This window comes from Oryctolagus cuniculus, chromosome 3 (genome assembly GCF_051225735.1).
Source record: "Oryctolagus cuniculus isolate XC-2025 breed Fujian yellow rabbit chromosome 3, ASM5122573v1, whole genome shotgun sequence".
Lineage (NCBI taxonomy): Eukaryota > Metazoa > Chordata > Mammalia > Lagomorpha > Leporidae > Oryctolagus > Oryctolagus cuniculus.
The window spans coordinates 63,219,017-63,240,362 of NC_142869.1; the positions used below are offsets into that span (position 1 = coordinate 63,219,017).

The 21,346-nt window shown below is 38.8% G+C and overlaps 1 protein-coding gene across 1 annotated transcript in view; it reads left to right on the forward strand.

Moving 5' to 3' along the window:
* Positions 1-21,346, forward strand: part of PDE11A (phosphodiesterase 11A) — a 451,047-nt gene that overhangs the window by 233,589 nt on the left and 196,112 nt on the right. The window contains exons 7-9 of the mRNA XM_051849397.3: positions 16,892-16,967; positions 19,073-19,140; positions 20,133-20,225. Coding sequence (XP_051705357.2) covers positions 16,892-16,967; positions 19,073-19,140; positions 20,133-20,225 — 237 coding nt within the window. The remainder of the gene's footprint in view (positions 1-16,891; positions 16,968-19,072; positions 19,141-20,132; positions 20,226-21,346) is intronic.

Genomic DNA, 21,346 nt, shown 5'->3' on the forward strand with positions numbered 1-21,346 from the left:
CTGGTGGTAAGGTTGCCACAAATCTTCAATTTGTAGAAAAGGCAATAAAGCAAATTACAGTAAAGTGAGGTATACCTGTATGGTGTTGATGTACATTGGGAGTCAGTGTTTTACTCTTTTTGGGTAAGTTTCCCATTACACGAATTGTTCTGGAGTCTATTCCTAGGAGAATGACATGCTGGGTCATAAACTATAAGCTCGTTTACCAGAGAATGAAAAAATCTTGTCCAGCGATTGCTTGTTTTCCTTATGTAAAACAGCACATTTAGTGACCATGATTAACATCTTAACAATACTTCTTGTTAATACAATTCATGAGTTGGAATATGCCATATCCTTTTATGTACAGGCAGACTTTTAGCATATCTCTTACCAAATATTGAAACAGCTGCATTACATTCTTCTCTGTATCATAGTTAATGCCAATAAGGTAACCTGCCCTGCTAATCCATTGAAAAACAAACAAACAATGTGGGATCTCAAGCGAAAAAGCAACAACTGTTTCTCTGGGACTGAGCATACAGATTTCATGCCCTGACCTACTAGTTATAATCAATCATGTCTTAAGATAGTAAAATGTGTCAGGATAAGCAGTGACTATTTTGTGAAATAAGGTTTCCTTATGTTAGAATAAACCATGAATTTAGACCATCATTATTTTTTGATCCTCTACCAAAGTATTTTAATACTGGATTTTTAGAAAATATTTATTAATTTGAGAGGCAGAGAATTAGAAGAGTTGGCAGATAGGTGTCCCATGCACTGGATCATTGCCCAAATGTCCTGCAATGACCTGGGCTGGCTGAAGCTGGGAGCTGGGAATTCAATCCAGATCTCCCTTGTGAGTGGCAGGAAACCAATTACTAGAGCCATCACTGCTGCCCCTCAGGGTCCATATTATCGTGCAGCTGGACCCAGGTGCCAGAGCTAGAAATTGAACTCAGGAACCCTGATTTGGGACAGGGTGTCTTAACTGTTATGCTACATGCCCACCCCCTAATGCTGAAATTTTTAAATGCAAATTTGAGGGTGCATTACATCCTGGTTTTACATGTAGATGCTGGGTCTTAGTCCACCCTAACGAGGATGGACTGGGTCCGAAGAAAGGTAAGTGCGCCGCTCGCCCGTTCCCCAGCCTCCCAATCCCGGAGACAATCAGACACAGCGGGGAGTCAAGTCAAGCAAGCAAGAACTCCGTTTATTGGCACATGGCAAAGCCTTTTAAAGCACAAGACCACATGATTACTGGGGCAGGGCTTAAGGACCAACCAATTACTTAAAAGGTCATTTTACAGGGCGACTTTTTACAGGACCAGCCATATGTCTGCACACTCATCATCAGTTGTTACCTCCCCTGATGCTGCGTGGCCAATCAGCTTTGGTGATAAACGACTTTGGACACCGCCCACCTTACTTCCTTTGGGCGCCATCTTTGAATTGCCACGTGTGCCTAATTTCCCCACAGTACTCTTGCATGGCACTGGAATGCAAAATTACCTTACATTTTTCTCCTCATGCTGAGAGAAAAAAATTGAAAAGAAATCAATGCTCATGAAGATGAGAGACAGTTGCCAGTGGCGGTGGGGATGTTCTTTCCAAATTCAGATATTTAGTAGATATGTCCTACAAGTGCACGCACGCGTGTGTGTGTGTGTGTGTGTGTGTGTTATGAATTACACCAAGGTAAACAACTTATTTATCTGCTTAGACTTCCTCCTTCCTCAAGTATATTTTGTCAGGGACAGGTGTCAACTGTTACACGGCATGTTAATAATGAGTGTAATAGACTCCAGACTGAACCACAGGGTTTTCCTAAGTGGCTTAGAGGCTCAAACCTTCTCCCTACAAAGCCTAATATAAGACAGTATAGATCATTATAAGACAAAGGAAACCATTTTAGATAATATTTTTTCATTAATGTATTATTTCTCTTGAGACAAAAAAAATCTTGACAAAATGAAATGGCTTCATCATTTCACCTCATCACTACTGGTAATCCTGCAATGATGCTAGAGACAGAGAGCACCCTTTAGAAGTGTCTTCCTGCGAAGGCTTGAGTCCTTCTTCTGGAATCTGGTACACAGATCCATATTGTTGCCCGCGATCCTAACTGAATTTGGAGAACCCCTTGACTATCTTGGTTGACTTATCTTGGTTCAATTTACTATGTTTCAACTTCACAATGTTGCAGGAACATATAACTATTCTCATTTTCATTTTCACTGTAGTACTAAAAAATTGCATGAGATACTCAATGCTTTTTGATTAAATAGACTTCATGTTAGATGGTTTTGCCCAATGTAGGTTGATGTAACTGTTCTAAGCATGTTTAAGGTAGGCTGGGCTAAGCTGTAGTGATCAGTAGGTTAGGTGTGTTAAAATACATATATATATATATATTTTTTTTTTGATAGGCAGAGTGGATAGTGAGAGAGAGAGACAGAGAGAAAGGTCTTCCTTTGCTGTTGGTTCACCCTCCAATGGCTGCCGCGGCCGGCGCACTGTGCCGATCCGATGGCAGGAGCCAGGTGCTTCTCCTGGTCTCCCATGGGGTGCAGGGCCCAAGCACATGGGCCATCCTCTACTGCACTCCCAGGCCACAGCAGAGAGCTGTCCTGGAAGAGGGGCAACCGGGACAGAATCTGGCGCCCCGACCGGGACTAGAACCTGGGGTGCCGGCGTCGCAGGCGGAGGATTAGCCTAGTGAGCGTGGCGCCGGCCGAAAATATATTTTTAACTTGTGGTATTTTCAGTTTATGCTGGGTTTATTGGAGTATAATCCCTTTAGTACGTTAAAAAGCATCTATAGTTATTTATCAGTGGTAGAATATCTGGAATATCAGGAAACAATTAAAATATAAAATCTAATACTAAATGGTTAGTAATAGCTATCTCCACTAGAAAAAGTGCTTGCTGTTGTGTTGACTGTCCTGGCTTTCCTCAATAATGTGCAGAGAGGTAGCAAAGGGAATTGGTTTCTAAGCACATCCTATTTTTCCTACAGGTTTTTCCAACCCAAGTCTGCATGATGGATTTAAATTTGTCAGAAACACTATTGCACTTCTCTGTCTTAAGTTTTCCAATGGCTCAGTCGCTGAGTCTGACAAACTGAACTCTTTAATAAGCAAGAAGAAAGACCCCAATTCAACAGAAAACGTTGTAACCTATGCTAGAAGGCCCTAAAATGGAATAGACCTATTCTGGGGTTTTATACTATAACCATAGCAAGTTAATTGGCTTATTACATATTTCCAAAATTTACAGGTAAGGGAAGTAAAGAGTTGGAGAGGTAAACTGGTTTGCCTAAGACCACACAGCTTCTTTGGAGTAGACCCAGAGCAGACTCTTGACCTTCTGATTCCTGACTTTATTCCGTTTCCCTGAGTGGCCAGTTGGGTGTGGAAAACACCAGCTTCCGAGAGGCTGCCTGAGCATTAGAATCACCACTCCTTTCCTTTCTATTCCCCATACAAGTACTTGAACTTATGATCAGCAGAACTGTCTTTTCATCCTGTCTGCTCTGCTCTCTAGCTGAATCATCTTTGGCATACTACTGGGGTTACATTAACATGTAAAATCCTATATAAATACTTTGCGAACCATGCACTGAGGGTTACCAGATCCTACCTTACAAGAGCCTGCAGTATGTAGACCTGGCTCTTCACAGGAGTGGCTAGGCATCCAGGAACCAGGTTACTTACTCACATAGGGGATGACAAAATCTTAGGTATTTTGGCTGTGCTGCTTAAGCCCAAGAAACCCACCAATCCTTAAAACATACAGTAATATCCAGTCACACTTGTATATCTCAAATGTTGCCCTCATGCCTGCATTTCAAACTCCATTATCAGGAGAGGGATAGATAAACTACAAAATCTTTTTCACTTAATACAATGGAAGTTTAATGTTTTCTCCATTCTGCACAAACGAGTCATGTTAGGGGCAGGCAGGTGATCCCTGTCTCATGAATGAAAATGTTCAGCAGCAACTTCTGATTGACTTGCCCGAGGACATCTGGTAGATTCTTCAGATCACCACCTGCTGATGCCGACCCCAACACAGCCACAGTCGTGCCGCTGGTAATCAGTTTCTTCTCCAGTTTGAACTAGCACAAAAAGCTTGCCAATTTGGGAATTCATGAAACCAGTAGCTATTTTCTGTTAATAAGATATAATTTACTCTTTTAAGCTCTGCATTAGCTGTATAGTTAAAGTAGGTAGTCGAGCCAGGTATCTAATTTCTGTGTCTTTCCTACCTTGTATTAACTTCTGTGAAGTGCTCAAAGGCTCTGCCCAAAGATATGCAGCAAGAGAATTATCCTTATTTTGAAATTACAGTTTTATAACCGTGTAACTCTGTTTAAATAGAAGCTACAAAGGGATTTCTTTCAAGTGAGGTACACCCATCCTGAATGCTGTCAGACACCTGCTGAGAGGACTCGGGGCTAGCAATCATAATTGTCTTACCTGCTGAGTGTTTTCTTCATTATTGTCTTAAATATTTAATGAGGGCCGGCGCTTGGCTAATCCTCTGCCTGTGGCACCAGCACCCCGGGTTCTAGTCCCGGTTGGGGTGCCGGATTCTGTCCTGGTTGCTCCTCTTCCAGTCCAGCTCTCTGCTGTGGCCCGGGAAGACAGTGGAGGATGGCCCAAGTGCTTGGGCCCTGCACCCCATGGGAGACCAGGAGGAAGCACCTGGCTCCTGCCTTCGGATCAGCATGGTGCGCCGGCCATAGCGGCCATTTGGGGGGTGAACCAACAGAAAAGGAAGACCTTTCTCTCAGTCTCTCTCTCACTGTCTAACTCTGCCTGTCAAAAAATAAAAATAATAAATAAATAAATAAATATTTAATGAGCTCCCTCCTTGGAGCAAACAGAGCAGTCTTTGCAAGCATGGTGGTTATTTATTTACCTTCTGTTTGTCTGTATGGCAGTTTGAGTTCACTCAGGTGTAGCACCTACTGGGTTTGAAATCATGCATTTTTAAGGCCAAATTCTTTAATTTATGAATGGAAAATTATGACAGAATGGTTAAAGAAAATAGTCACAGAGCCAGGACTAAGTTTCTGAGCTTTAAATTTGGAAACCTTATGAAGATCTCTATGCATTAGTTCTGTTACAAGACTCTATCATCCTTGAGAAGGAAGTAAGACAGTAAGAACCTACCATATACAACTGATGATGTATTTATGGTTGCACAGGGAAAAAGAATCACATTCATGGGTTATCATGTTAGTGAGTTTGTAGTTTTCTCAAAGACTTACTCCTTGAGAAGGATGTGCCCATGTCTGTTTTTGAAGACATGCATATTAATATTCTATTGCTACATAATAAATCAGCACAGGCTCAGCAGTGTAAGAAAACACCATTTATTATATCACAGTGTCCACAGATCAGAAGTCTGGGCATGGTATAGTGGGGTTGTCTGCTCAGGATCTCACAAGGCTGAAATCAAGGTGTTGGCCAACTGACATTATCATTGGATGTTGGCATTCTATTCCAAGATTATGCAGGTGGATGGCATCAGAATTGATGGCAGTTGTAGACTGAGGTCACCATTTTCCTGCTGGCTGCCGTCCAAGAGTCACTCTCAACTCCTAGACATTATTCTCAGGTTCTTGCATGTGGCCCTCTTGAAACACAGCAGCTTACTTCTTCAACACCAACTAGAGAATCACACTCACTTGCCTGTGACAGAAACTTATATAATATTGAGCAACTTACATAGTTGCAGGGGTGATTATCTCATCACTTTTACCATATGATGTGACTTAATCAAGGAAGTAGCTATGATGTCATACTCAGAGGCCCTGTGTACACTCAACAGGAGGAGTATACAAGATATGTTCAAAGCTTGGTGGGGAAGCAGAAAGTGGGAATCTCAGAGCCTGTCTTGGAATTCGGCCTATCAAACCGTAACTAAGACTAAAATGGGGTCCACACAGCATAGCTCAACCCATGAAGCACTTTATATGTCCTGGTATGAAAAAATGTCCACAAGAAAAAAAGTAAGCCAGAGAAGTGTGTGTATAGGGGCCGTGGCTCACTTGGTTAATCCTCTGCCTGCAGCGCCGGCATCCCATATGGGCACCGGGTTCTAGTCCCATTAGCTCCTCTTCCAGTCCAGCTCTCTGCTGTGGCCCGGGAAGGCAGTGGAGGATGGCCCAAGTGGTTGGGTCCTTGTATCCACATGGGAGACCAGGAGGAAGCACCCAGCTCCTGGCTTTGGATCGGCATAGTTCCGGACATAGTGGCCATTTTGGGAGTGAACCAACAGAAGGAAAACCTTTCTCTCTGTCCCTGTCTCTCACTGTATAACTCTATCTGTCAAATAAATAAAAAAAAATGAATAATGTATAGAAGTATGTATACAGAAATATTTGTAGGTATATGTACATATATATGCATATGTTTTTCTAAGAGATACCTCCATCTTAGTGTATCCAAAGCAGAATTCATATTCTTCTTTTCCGCAGTACTACTCCTCTATTTCCCTGTCTATGTTAAGGCAACTCAGTCCATCCTGGTGCTTAGGCCAGAGCCTTTAAAGGCATGATTTTCCCTCGCTCACACTGTACAACTAATTTATCAGGCAATTCAACAAGTTGTACCAGCAAAATCTGCTCAAAATCTGACCATTTCTCACCACTCGACTGCTACCATCCAGGTTAAAGCTACCTTCATCTCTGGACTATTTTATGACTGTGGCCTTTCAATGTATCTCCCTGCTTCCATCTCCTATACTCTGTTCTCTCTGTTCTGTACTCTGATCTTAACAAAACAGTCAGATGATTCTAAATTTTAAGTCACAGCACAACTCCACTTATAAGCTCTTTAATATCTCACTAGAGTAAGAGCCAAACTCAGAATTCTTTCAGAGGTATGCAATGTCCTACATGATCTGGCATCCCATTATCTAAACTCAGTCCTTGCTCATGCTGTTTAAGTCACACTGGTCTCCTTGTTATTTCTAGAATATTCTACTCATACACTTACCTCAGGGCCTTTGCACTGGCTTCTCCTATAATACACTTCCCTCAATATCTGCATAGCTCATGGGCTGTCCTCAAAGGTCATCATTCAGATGTTGCACATCAGTGAGGCTGGCACCCTTGGTATGCCTTACTCACTTTATCTTCCTCTATTTTCTCTTCATAATCCTAACTCGTTCTAACATTTAACTTGTTTATATATTTTTTGCAATTGCTTACTATATGTCTTCTATTACTAGAATGTATGTTCTGTGGAAATGAAGATTTTATCTGATTTTCACTGATGTACCCCCAATAACTAGAACAATTTTCAGTATATAATAGATGTTATTATTGAATATTGTTCAATATATTTTAATATATTGTCTATGTGCTATTAATTAATGTATATTATTGAGTATATTATATATTGTATATGAGCATATTGTATATTTGTAAGAAAAGGTGAGGAAAGACATACCAAATTGCTGATAGTTGCCATCTCTGCCCATGCAAAATTTGAGCTTTTTATTTTATTATTGCTTACATTTTTCATGTGTTCACATTAAATAAACACGCAAAATTATAAATATATTTTTAAATTTTAGGCAGTTTATATCTCATGTGAAATTATGCTTTACCAAGCTGTTATTAACTCTCTGAAAATTATATAAAAACAATCAGAAGCCAGGATTGACATAATGGAAGATCTAAGTAAATCAACTTATTTGTAAGTCAGATGAATATTTAGAAAGTTCAGATTCATTAGTTCTATTATTTTTGCCACTATGGAGTGTTTCTTGGATTTTATTCTAAGAGCTTTGTCTGAGACTGTCTTAAGAGCATAAACATAAACTACACAACCTGCCCTAACAACAGGTGGCTTCTTGGAGTACTTACTTATTTACCAATACTTTCACTGTAAAGCAATTATTCCAGCCCTTCTTTTTGTTGGCATTATGCTTCTGAATTCCACTCCCTGTAATTAGTTGTACTGTAGAACATTATCTGTGAAGCTCCGTGCCCTTCTTTTCATGTGTAATTCAAAAGAGCACATTAAAACATACTAATCTAAAATAACCCATTATTTAGCCAATCTAATGTCCTATATTTTATTGTTTAGTTTAGTGTTTTCTTCTATATGTATAATTATGGAAAGAATTTTCAGGTCCATTATATGCATGATTTATTTTCTGCCTACAATAGGAATGAATAATTGGACTTAACATTTACACAGGAAAGTTTCTTTCAGCAGCAGGAGCGGCAAAAGTAACTAAAAACTAGGATTGTCTTATGCATGTGTAGACTTGATGGTCCACGTGTTGGTTAGAAATTCAGGAGTAGTGGGAACCCATCAGCACCAAGATCTCCTCTGCCGTGGAGAGCCATCTCAGAGTTCCACAGTTAATGCCAAGGTTTCATGACTCTAAGTTTGCAGCTCTTTGGTTCAGTGCAGTTCTTCTATGAAAAGTTCTCTCTCTAATTTTTAAAAAAGGCCTCTTATAACAACTTAATAGTCTCATTCTTGACATATAGCACTTAAAGAGAAGGTGATGGGCTCCAGGTCTTGAGGTCCTCTGATTTAGAGTGTTAAAGCCCTTTTTGCCTGTCAAGTCTTCGTCGTGGAGCACTCCTTACAATTTGGGCTGCTGAGTAGTAGCCTGGCAAGGCAATTTACTCCCAATTCTCGGAAACACCTGATGTTCTATCAGTTATGCTCCTGTTACAAAGGGAACTGTGCAAGATTGAAACCTTTAAAAGACAAAGCTCTGTGAATCTCTGAAATGTATGTGCTACTGGCAATCTTCTCCTCAATTACTGATGCTTAGTGCCAGCCAGTTTGAGAGCCTTTCCCATGATGAAGGTTTGGTAGAGAAGATTGGATAGGGGACTTAAGAATTTTAGTTGACCAGAAGGGACAGGGAAGGTAAAGAAGGGGGGAATTAGTAGGACTTGAATAAGCCTGGGCCAGTGCCGTTCCCTTGCCCGCAAAGGAACGACGATACTCGCAGCTGATCGGTCTTCTGTAGACTTTTATTGAGAAAATAACAGCGACAGAGAAAGCATGAAAGGAGGAAGAGAGGAGAGAGAAAAAAGCCCCCTCCTTCCTGGGCACACAGCTTATATACAAAATTCAACCAATCGCAAGCGGGCTCTAGTCCATGCACGGAACACTCCAATCGGCTGCTTGTTCACGCGGTGTGCACGTGTCCTCGGGCCAATCAGATGAAGTGTCACGCAGCAGGCAGGCTCACTGCACAGTCCTCGGCGCCATCTTGTTGTTTACCAGACAGGCTCAACTTCTCTGGAAAGTCCAGACTGCTGGAAAGCATTGCCCTAACCGAAACTAGCAACATCCGCCTTGCAATAAAGACACAACGACAGCTATCAGACCAAACCCTGACATGGGGACCCCATGGCTGGCCAGCCCGTGGGGCCCCACAGGCCAGCAGCACACAGCGAGATCAAATACGCTGTATAGTCCATGGATCTAATGCCTTAGTTCTAAGCACAAACGACAGTTATTTTTTGTCAGAAGGGTAAGGATTCTTTTGTAGGCAGTGTTCTAGAAGCCATTCAGATTGATTCTTTCTGCAGGTGGGATAGGCATATGTAAATCCACTCTCTATTATTATTTCAAGGAAAGCAGGAATGACTCTGAACTTTGACTCCCTCATCTTGAGCTAATACCAGCATTTCTCACTGTTTGGTTAGCCTTTTAGAAATGAGGGGATGGCTTTAAGTTATTGTTAATGTTGTATCTTACTGGGGAAAGAAAAAAAAATGTACATTAATGGCTATCCTTTGAAAGACTGGAAAATGTGGCAAGTATGTTTTCATGGCTCCAAGAGCTAAATCATCTCTAATTGGAGCTGTTAAGTGCAAAGGCCCATGAGGAGAGATCCCAGGCAACATTTTTAAATGGATGCATCTTCAATTAGAAAGAACGAGGCACTCCCAGATACTGTATTTTTTAAATTATATTCTCATAGGAAGGCTGCCCCTTCTCACATGGTCTAACTTTTCAGACTCTACTGGTATGAATTTCAGTGCAAACTGATGGAACAAGAGTTTGTGTGGGGTCAGCGCTGCGGCTCACTAGGCTAATCCTCCGCCTTGCGGTGCCGGCACACGGGGTTCTAGTCCCAGTCAGGGCGCCGGATTCTGTCCCGGTTGCCCCGCTTCCAGGCCAGCTCTCTGCTGTGGCCCGGGAGTACAGTGGAGGATGGCCCAAGTGCTTGGGCCCTGCACCCCATGGGAGACCAGGAGAAGCACCTGGCTCCTGCCATCGGATCAGCATGGTGCGCCGGCCGCGGCGGCCATTGGAGGGTGAACCAACAGCAAAGGAAGACCTTTCTCTCTGTCTCTCTCTCTCACTGTCCACTCTGCCCGTCAAAAAATAAAAATAAATAAAAATAAAAATAAAAAAAGAGTTTGTGTGGAGCAATGGAGTTGAAATGTTTTGATACATACTCATTCAATATTTGTAATACTTACATTTCCAAAACACCTTCCAAATTTGAAACGCTTTCATATATGTATTCCCATAAAGCAACTTGTAAAATAAGAAAAAGCACAAAGAAGAAAAGATGAGAACCAGTTATAAAGTAAAATCGAGATACATGTCTGCTAAAACTAAAGCATTCAGAGTTGGGATGACTCATGGGTGGTTGTGAGGCTAGTGGGCATTTTTGATCCCCATTGACACCATCTGGAGAGATGGGGTTACCTAGTGAGCAGGGGTGGTTCTTTCCTCCATGCTTTCTTACTCCTCTTTCTCCTGGTTTGGGAGTCACTCTTCAGAGATCCTGTAATTCTGTGATGAGCTTTATCTTTCTTCTCCTTCATCCCCTGTGGAGGATAAAATGGGTTCCTGGTCCTTGTTGTTCATATAGTTGCACAAACTAACCGGCACTAGTGCAGCCATCCAGAAACAATAGCCATTGCTGCAAATAGCCATTGCGGGCAATCAGAGAATGGCCTTAATAATCTTAACATTGGGCATTTCACTCTCATCACTCTGCCATAATTCCTTGTTCCTCTTTTCTACTTTGTTGAGCTTTATTGCCTCTTCTTCCCTATTCTCACTCCTCAGCCTCCTCTTATTTACCGGGGAACAATTGAAAGACATCCTCAACATCAATGCCTCACATCTTCTGTGCTCAGTTCACGTAGACTGTAGCTGTGGATCAGTGTAGTCCTGCTTTCTCGCTGTGACGTCATTGGACTAACCACTTGACTAACTACTTGACTTTTATTCCCAAACCCATCCTTTCTTCCCTTGACCAGCTTTGGCTTCATTTTTATTCTATTTGCTAATTCAATAATCCATTTTTCAGTTCTTTTCCTATTTTGACGATTCTATAGCCTCTGACACTGTTGTTCTCCCTTAGTTCTACTATGGAAGTAACTTTTTTCCTTGTGCCCAAGTAACTCATGTTAGTGATCTAAACTTTAGGGAATGAAAACAATAGTTTTAAAATTCCCAAAAGCAAGCAATTAAAAGGGAGCTATTGTGATTTCCAGGATTTTTCGGTGTACATATGTCTTTGCATGCCAGCAGACACCCACTTTATTATCATTTAACATACTAAGCATTTTCCATGTCAGTAAATATTCTATAACATGGTTTTAACTATATGCCTATATGCCTGATATTCCATTGTATAGAGTAGTTTTATTTACTCAACCAACTACCTCCAGTTGAAGATTCAGGTTCTAATAAACCACTATGATAATTAATGGTGTGGTTCACACCTGGGTATATAAACTACTGTGCATACCTTTGATAATTACCGAAGAATAAATTCTACAAATGTAATTATAAGTCCATGGATATTTATACTTTTACAGTTTGGGATATATGTTCACCTGCATATTTCCAGAAAGTTTGAAGCAGTCTGTTGAGATGCAATAAAGTCTTTAAATTAAGAGTTTGAGTTTTGGGATTCTTTTTCATCCCTGTCACTAACATCACTGTCCTCTTCTGGCCTTAAATATTGTGTCCCCCAAGATTCAATTCTTAGGTTGTTTGTTGGAAACTTCTCCCTTAGTGATTTTACCAGTGGAAAGCCCCTCCTTCTCTCCTGTTGCCATCTCAAATGTATTGTGTGTCAACTTGAACTTGGTAGTGTTTTCTTCAAATTTCCCTTGTTCCCCACTTCAACAAACTCTAGCATCCTTCCTCAAACCAGAAACCTCAAGGTTAACCTTCTTACTGATGGGAAAACTGCAGTGCTTTAAAAATGATAGCAAACAGAAATCTCTTTTATTTCATTGGCAAGCAGCCCAAGGTTTGCTTTTCTGACCACCAGCTTCTAGAGCTGCCTGCGTCACTGAACGTTCCCCTTCTTGCCCACCGTGACCTCTGTCCTCACCTGCTTCAGATTTGAGGAGAGGTTAGGCAGGGGCTACAGTCGTCCCAGAGTTGGCGGAGTGATTGTGCTTACTGCTCAGTTGTGGCTGAGCCCACGATTGTACAATAGTTCATGACCCTCCCTCTGCAAAACAGAACAGCCTGAGTCTGTAGAGTACACCTGCGAAACCTCTCTAAAACTGGCTTCCTTCCCTTCTTGCCTGCTGGCATTGCCTCAATTCAGGCTTTATCCTTAGGGAGAGGAAGAAAACCACTTTGTTCTTTTAGAAGATAACTTTGAAGAATGTGTTTGTTATTGTCTAACCTTCTTTGAACCAGTCTCTCCCTCTCAAGGCAGTTAATTCCTCTAAGTCTCACTGATAAGGGAGGATGATAATAGTCCCTGCCTCAGAAGATTTTTTTAAAATATATATATAAAGTTACACATGTGAAAGTGAACAGGGTGCCTGACACATAGTGAACATCCAATAAATGTGAATTCATCATCTTCATCATCTTGGAAGACCCAGTTTAAAGCCTCTAAAGCAGTTCCTGTTTTCTCTATAAACAGTTGGCTTTTTAACAGTGTTTTGAACATTCTCTACTTGGACACCTATTTTGTCATTATTTGCATCTTTGCTAGACTGTGAGTTCCTCAAAGGTAATGGCCCACAAAAACGAATGTTTTGGATTCATTTACATAAATGTTGAATATCTTCAACTCCAAGCAAAGTGCATAGGAGGTAGTAAATACCTATCTATTGCAAGAGTGCCCTTGATGAATGATTTATGCCAATGTTTATGTTTTTGTGTTTCTGCTTATTTTACATATGGAATTCTGAAAATTGACCTATGTAATTCACTCTATTATACTACAAAAGAAAAATCACTTGACCTAAAATCACATGATTAAAAGGCATAAGAATTAAAAAGTAAGATGACGGCCGGCGCCGCGGCTCACTAGGCTAATCCTCCGCCTTGCGGCGCCAGCACACCAGGTTCTAGTCCCGGTCGGGGCACCGGATTCTGTCCCGGTTGCCCCTCTTCCAGGCCAGCTCTCTGCTGTGGCCAGGGAGTGCAGTGGAGGATGGCCCAAGTCCTTGGGCCCTGCACCCCATGGGAGACCAGGAGAAGTACCTGGCTCCTGCCATCGGATCAGTGCGGTGCACCGGCTGCAGCGCACTGGCCACGGCAGCCATTGGAGGGTGAACCAATGGCAAAGGAAGACCTTTCTTTCTGTTTCTCTCTCTCACTGTCCACTCTGCCTGTAAAAAAAAAAAAAAAAAAAAAAAAAAAAAATGACATGATGATGTGGCTAGAAAATCCAAAACATTAATTTGATAATTGAATGTAGTAAGATTGATACATACAAGTCCACAACAGAAAAGTTTATTATATTTCTTGTACCAATTACAAACTTAAGAAAAAAATATCATTTATAATAGCATGAATTTTTAGAATAATAAGATATGATTATAATAAACTATACGTAAGATCTCTACATAGAAAACTATAAAACTTTGAAGAGAGAAAATTTTTAGAAACCTAAGAGAAATGAAGGATGCTTATGGATTGAAAGACTCAGTGTTTTTTTTATTAAGGTGTCAGTTCTCCCCCAAATCGATTGATGGATTCAATACAGTTTCAATAAAAATTCCAGCAACATGTATGCATATAAACTGAGAGATGATTCTAAAATTTATATGGAAATGCCAAGGCTCAAAATTGGTTAAGACAATTTTGAAGAAAAAGAACATAGTTGAAGCTTTGTAATAGTAAATGCCAAAAATTATTATAAAACTATATTATTGGGTCAGCACTGTGGCCTAGTAGGTAAAGCCACTGCCTTCAGTGCCTGCTTCCCATATAAGTGTGGGTTTGAGTCATGGCTGCTCCATTTTTGATCCAGCTGTCTGCTATGGCCTGGGAAAACAGTAGAAGATGGCCCAAGTGCTTGAGCCCCTGCACCCATGTGGGAGACCCAAAAGAACTCCTGGCTCCCGGCTTCGGATGGCACAGCTCCCACCTTTGCAGCCATCTGGGGAGTGAACCAGTGGATGGAAGATCTCTCTCCCTCTCTCTCCCTTGCTTCTCTGTAACTCTGCCTTTCAAATAAAATAAATAAATCTTTTTTAAAAAACTATATTATTTAAGGTAACATGGTGTTGGTATAAGGATAGACACCTAGATTAGTGGTTAAAAATAAGAATTCCCAAAACATATCCAAACATACAAGGGTATTTTTTTGTAAAGTGGAATTTTTTGTAAAGTGGAATTAAAAGATAAGTTTATTTTGATGCAAAAAATGTTTGAAATCTATGGCAAGTTTTTACATGATTTTTTTTCCATTAACTGTTAGAAGATTCCTCATATTGGTATTTCACAAGTTTTAACACCAAATAAGCTTTTTTTAGGTCCTTTTTTCATGAATTTTTTGAAATACTCATATATGGATACTTAGTTAATAAAAGGGTTATACCAACAGTGGTGAGCAAAAGCATTTTTTTTTTCACTCAAAACAGTGCTTACCCAATTGGATAGCCATTTTACAGAAAGAGTCTTGATTCTTAGTTCACATTATACATGAAAATATTTTTTTCACTTGGGTTAAGTGCAAATGTTAAAATAGTAAATATTATAGGAAAATATCTTCACAAACTAAGAGAGGCAACCCATTCTGTTGGTTGCCTCTTCACTTTCCTGACTGTTTCTTTTGCAGTACAGAAACTTCTCAATTTGATGAAATCCCAAATGTTAATTTTGGCTTTGACTGCCTGTGCTTCCAGGGTCTTTTCCAAGAAGTCTTTGCCAGTACCTATATCTTGCAGGGTTTCTCCAATGTTCTCTAATAGTTTGATGGTGTCGGGTTGTAGATTTAGGTCTTTAATCCATGTTGAGTGGATTTTTGTGTAAGGTGAAAGGTAAGGGTCTTGCTTTATGCTTCTGCACTTGGAAATCCAATTTTCCCAGCACCATTTATGGAATAGACTGTCCTGGCTATAGCTCAGCAGTTCCTTTGACATAGCAGCTACATTGGAGGGTAAATAGGTACAAGTACTTTAGAGAAGTATTTGGACATATCTATTGAAACTGAACATACACACAAGGCAGCAGTTCTGTTTTAGATATTTACACAACAGAAATGCATGCATGTGTATACTAAGAATATGCTTGAATAGTGACAATGCATTATTTGTGATGCTGCAAACAGATCATAGGCCAATGTTCATGAAGAATAGTATTAATTAATAATGTTATATTCACATAGCTAAAATGGGATATTGTCATGAAAAGGAACAAAATTAATAAATCTCAAAAACCACGATATTATGCAAAAGAAGCCAAAAGTAGACGAATGTACATTCAATGAGTCCTTTTATGTAAAGATAAAGACAAGCAAACTCATGTAAGGTGATAGAAGTCAGTGTATGGTTGGTTGTCTTTTGGGAGAAGAGAAGGGACAGGTAGGTGGCTTTGGGGACAGTGATTGTGTTTAGTTTCTTGATCCCAGGGATGGTTTTTACATCAGTACATTCACTTTGTGAAAATTTACTGAGCTCTGTTTATGATTTTTTTATACCATTCCATATGCACACAATGGAATGTTAAAATAATATTTAAAAAGAGACACTATGATATTTGTACAAAAAATAGAACACATAGAAAAAATTAATTTCTGAAAAAGGAAAGCCAATAAGAGAAATACCAGATATAAAATTTAGGCTGCATAAATGAAATCCCAATTTCAATTTTTAAAAAGTATATAACTCATAAGTTTTACAATGGATGTTTAAAAATATCTTTTTATCTCAGTAACCATGATTGAAAAGCTTGATATCATTTTTTTTCTCCTATGGAATTAGGGTGACAGTCTGATCTTTCTCACCAAAATCACATTAACTTGCTGAGGCACTTAGCAACTCCTCCCTAACTTTTCCTGTATTGCCAATTTTTTTAGTATAAGTAGAACTTGTTACTATATAATGTTTGAACTGATAATTATTTCAAACCTATCATCTCCCAATAAATGTTAGGGTTTAGAGAAATAGATCTTCAACCTCTACATTTATCTTTCCCAATTTCTATTTTTTCATATATGATTTTACAACATACATAATAACTTAGTAACAGTAAAAATATAGGCTATTTAGGAACATATAGCAACATTGTAGGTGCAAACATTTTTAATAATTAAAGGTAAGTATTGACCAATGGTTTAATTAAAATACTTTTGACTTCTCAGAGCTGAAGTAGTTGCCCACATTCTTGTCTGGTGGTGAGGTCGGAATTAGGATCCTTTTCATTCAGTTCTCTGTGGCTGCAGGGATTGGGGGAGGAGTGTTGGTTTGGGGTGTTTTCGTTGATTATTATTTGGTTTCCTTGGGCTCTTCACAGTGATATTTTAAGTGAAAAAAGGAGATAAGTGATTATACACCTTGAAAATTATGTTACAATATCTAACAATAAATTTTCAAAGGTTATTTTTGAATATTTGTTGTGAATAATAATAATTTGTAAATCATAAATGTATAGTTAATATTGAATTTTTCTTTCTTACAACCTAGGCTGACCAGATATCTGGTTTTCATATAAGATCTGTTCTCTGTGTCCCTATTTGGAATAGCAACCACCAAATAATTGGTAAGATACTTCCTAAATAGTTCAAAGTTCTTCTATAAATAAACAGAATTTTTCATTAAAATTAACATATTAATTAAGTACAAAGAACCCTTACATTTTGAAATTGGAGGAGATCTCAGAAATCAAGAGAATTTTTTTATCTTACCTAAGTCACAAATTTACTCAATTAGCAGGGTCAGGATTAAAACTCGGGTTGCCTAATTCCTAGTACACACTTTTCCACTATCTGTGCATTTACCTGTGTGCTTTCATAGGTGGTGTAAGGGCAAAGGAAGAAAGAACACACAGGCTTACACATAAACTGAACATGCATCTTTCCGCCCCAATGGTTCAGAAACAGGCCACATTTTCCCAGAATACAGGATTATGGGCAAAAATGGGCTTTTGTTTTTTCTTCTCCCCTCCCCATCAAAAATCTCAGTCAGGAAAGTTACCAAACATCAGAATGAAGCCCAGGCTAGAAAAATTCATAGTTAAAGACAGAAAATTAAATTTAGATCCAGTCTTTCTTTGAAGACTAATTCTATCATATCAGTTTCCATTGCTTGTAGTAATTACTGACATTTCTTAAATATGTATCCTCTCTGAGCAATATGCTAAATACTTTACAAATACTCAAACGTTGTCTTGTTTATAGAGATTAAAACTGTCCTTATCATAAACCAGTCTCAAAAAGACAAATATCATGTTTTCTGATATGTAACAGTTAATACAGAATACAAAAAAATGTATAGGAATGAAATGGACATTTTGTGATATGATTGTTATTTTTAGCCCTTGTTTATCTTCCTGTGGAACTGTGGTCTACCTACATTTTACTTATTGAATATTATGGTTAGTGGTGAATTAAGCCTATGAATACAGATGAATTAAAATTATATCTCTGCAAAAACTGATGAAGAGGGGGAGGGAGGGAGGATGATTTAGTTGGTGGTGGTGTGGGAGGGAAGTGTGGTTGTCTTCTAAGAACTGTACCTATGGATTGCATGAAATCTTTTCCCGTTGTATTAATAAAAATTTTTTAGAAACCTATCCTTACCCAGGGTTTGGAGGTGGGAAGTAAATGAGGAGATAGGGGTCAGAGAATACAAAGTAGCAGATATGTGGGATGACAAGTCTAGAAATCTAAGGAATAGCATGAAGACTCTAGTTAATAAGTTTGTTCTATGTTGGGGATTCATACTAAATGAAATTCTAGCTGCCCTTGCCACAAAAAACAAACAAACAAATAAAAGGATAACTGTGTTAGTTGATGGATATGTTAATTTGCTTTACTATAATAACCTTTTAAACTATATGTATTCCATAATATCATGTTGTATTCCCTAATTACACACAAGAAAATTTATTCTCAAAAATCTCATTATGTCATTTAATATTCTAATAGTTAACAACCTAATTCCCATTTTTACAGTTAAGGAAATTCAGTGCTAAACAGGTGACTTGCTCAGGGTCACACAGCTAGCTGATGGTGAAGTCCAAATCTAAGTCCAAATCCAATGTTCTTAAGCATACACCATATTGCCTCTCTCAAGTACCTGGTTTTGGGTAATTGGAAAAAAATATATATGCATCTATATTCAGTTTTATATGATTGTATATAGGAGGATACTTGAAAGGGATTGTAGGAAATGGAATTGAAAGATAAGCCTATTTTGGTGCTAAAAAGTTTAAAATCCATGAAATTTTTACATAATACAGATTTTCCACGAACAATTTGAAGACCCCCTCATGTGCATGTGTGTGTATGTGTGTGTGTGCACACATGCCACACGCCAGGTAAATCAGAGTTATTGTACAAAATCCTATTGGAAACCAATTTCAGTGAGTCAGATTGATGCCTGGTAGATCTCCTACTTTCACTGACATGTCGTAGCCACGAATAGAGACTGCATGTAGTCATAATATGCTAGAGAGGCTAGAATTTAAAATGAGTTTCTGCAGCTGCTGAATGGAGATATGGGGTTGGCCTTGGCTTACCCTATTGTAGCAACATGATAGATATGCTCATTTGTAATATTAGCTTTATGTATCCCATAATATCATGCTTTATAACTTCAATATACATAATAAAAATGATAACACACCCCAAACTTTTCCCATAGGGGTGGCTCAAGTGTTGAATAGACTTGATGGGAAACCTTTTGATGATGCAGATCAACGACTTTTTGAGGTAGGAGAATAAATTACAAACCAAGAATTATTCTCGAGTAACCAGTAGTCTCCTGTTTCCTCTTGCCCAAATTTGTAAGGATGAATAATATTAATCAATATTACTGTACTTAAATGGTGTAACAACATTTAAAGGAAGAGTTAAGTATATATAAATACTCAGGTGAGATTTGATTCTATTTTTCACTAATAAGATTGTTTTGTAACCTTCAGTTATTTTTATCCCAATGTTATTACAGAATTGAATCTAAGATTGTTTTGTAACCTTCAGTTATTTTTTTCCCCAATGTTATTACAGAATTGAATCTCTCCCTCTTTTCTGCGAAGTGTTATTGTCTTATCCTTGTCTTGTTCATAAGTGTTCAGAGTTATGAGACCCCATAGCCAGCTCTGCAAGCTGTATTGCATCATATTTCTTTTATTTGCAAGCTTCCATTCACTCCAGTCCCTGTAGCTAAAGAGGTTGGCCTTGCATGAGCTTCTTGTCAACCACGCCAGTAGCTTGCATGAAGATCCCATAATTATTTTTCTGTAACCAAGAATACCACACAGCTCCATTATTAACTGATTCTATATCAGTCTCCCTTCCCGTTAACACTTACGTTATCATTGCACTCCATTTCTTTATCAACATGTTGTATAGCCTAGCTACTGAAAGAGGTTGTTTTTGGTGAAATAAAATGGAATTTCTAAATCAGCCCACAGCCTAGCACATTAAGAACACATTTAAGCCAGACTGTATGTTTTTTAAACGCATGAAGCATTTTCTTCACAATGGCATTAAATTAATAATTTTCCTCATGTGCAGAGTGAGCTATAAAGTTGTTTCATGACAATAATAATTAAGAATTTAATGCATATATTTCCCCAAGGTCCCCTCTGTGTACAATAAAATTACATTTCATACCTATCCCTTATGACTGCCTGCTTTCATATTAGATTTTTGCCAATGATTTATTGCAATTTTTAATTAGTAAGCTTTCTCTTCCCTAGGCTTTTGTCATCTTCTGTGGCCTTGGCATCAACAACACGATTATGTACGATCAAGTGAAGAAGTCCTGGGCCAAACAGTCTGTGGCTCTTGACGTAAGTACATATTCCTGTCAGAATTATATGCTAAAAGGCCTAATTTTATGAGAGAGAAAAGAACTGTCCTTGGAATAGGGCTTTATTTCTAAATTTGTAATTATCTGTTCATTGGGTCTTAGCCATTTTATGGTCGTAAGTTCAAAGCTGGAGAAAGCTAGAGACTTCCTACAGAAAATGAACACAGTGGTACGTGTGTTTCTAGGCAGTTGGTAGAGCCTTGGAAGCCATCTATACATGCCCTGCAGTTAGATATAGACTTGAAATATTAGACTTATTAAATAGAAGTAATCCAAAGATAATTTTCCAAGATTTAAAGTATACTATAAACTTAGATTAGAATATATCAATATTCTGTAAACTTACAACTTTCCGATCATGTGAGAAAACCACACTCTGAGGATATTTGTTTGGCCCAGATGAGAGACACAGCACCTGTCATTATCGCACTACCCTTTCTGCATGCACACACACACACCCCACCACCACCACCACCACCACCACCACCAAGAACTCCCTTGTTTCCTATCTTGTACCACATGCCCTTTCAGTTCCACTGAGATTTTTTTCCTTCCTTTTTAAAAATTTTTATTAAAATGAAGAGGACAGGTTTCATGTATTTCATAGTTTTGAAAGAACAGCTCTCACCTTTGAATCTCAGACGCATTTTTGGACCTAAGACCTATTATTTCCCAGATATTGTTTATATCTATGAAATACTTATTTAGTAGAGCATATGTCAGTGTTAATACAAGTATGTCATATGCTATGATATGACACATGTACAGTTTAAATATTCTATGTACTTTGCCAAATATTTGTAAAAAGAGAAAAACCAAGGAGAAGTATAAATAGGAAAATCAGTGGTGCCTGTAATATCCTGGTTTGAGATTTAAAAGACATAAAATAAGTTATATCTTTTTTTTCCTGGCTGGACTGTAAATTCTAGAAAGATCTAATTGTACTTGTAATATAGGAGGTTTAACACAAACACTTTTCTAGATAGAAGGAGAGGGAAAGGAGGAGGAAGAAAAGAATAGGAGTTCATCATTTCTTTCGGTTCTCCTTCACCATCATCAAACTCCGATCTCTACAGGGTTGCTTCACCATTGTTTCTTTAT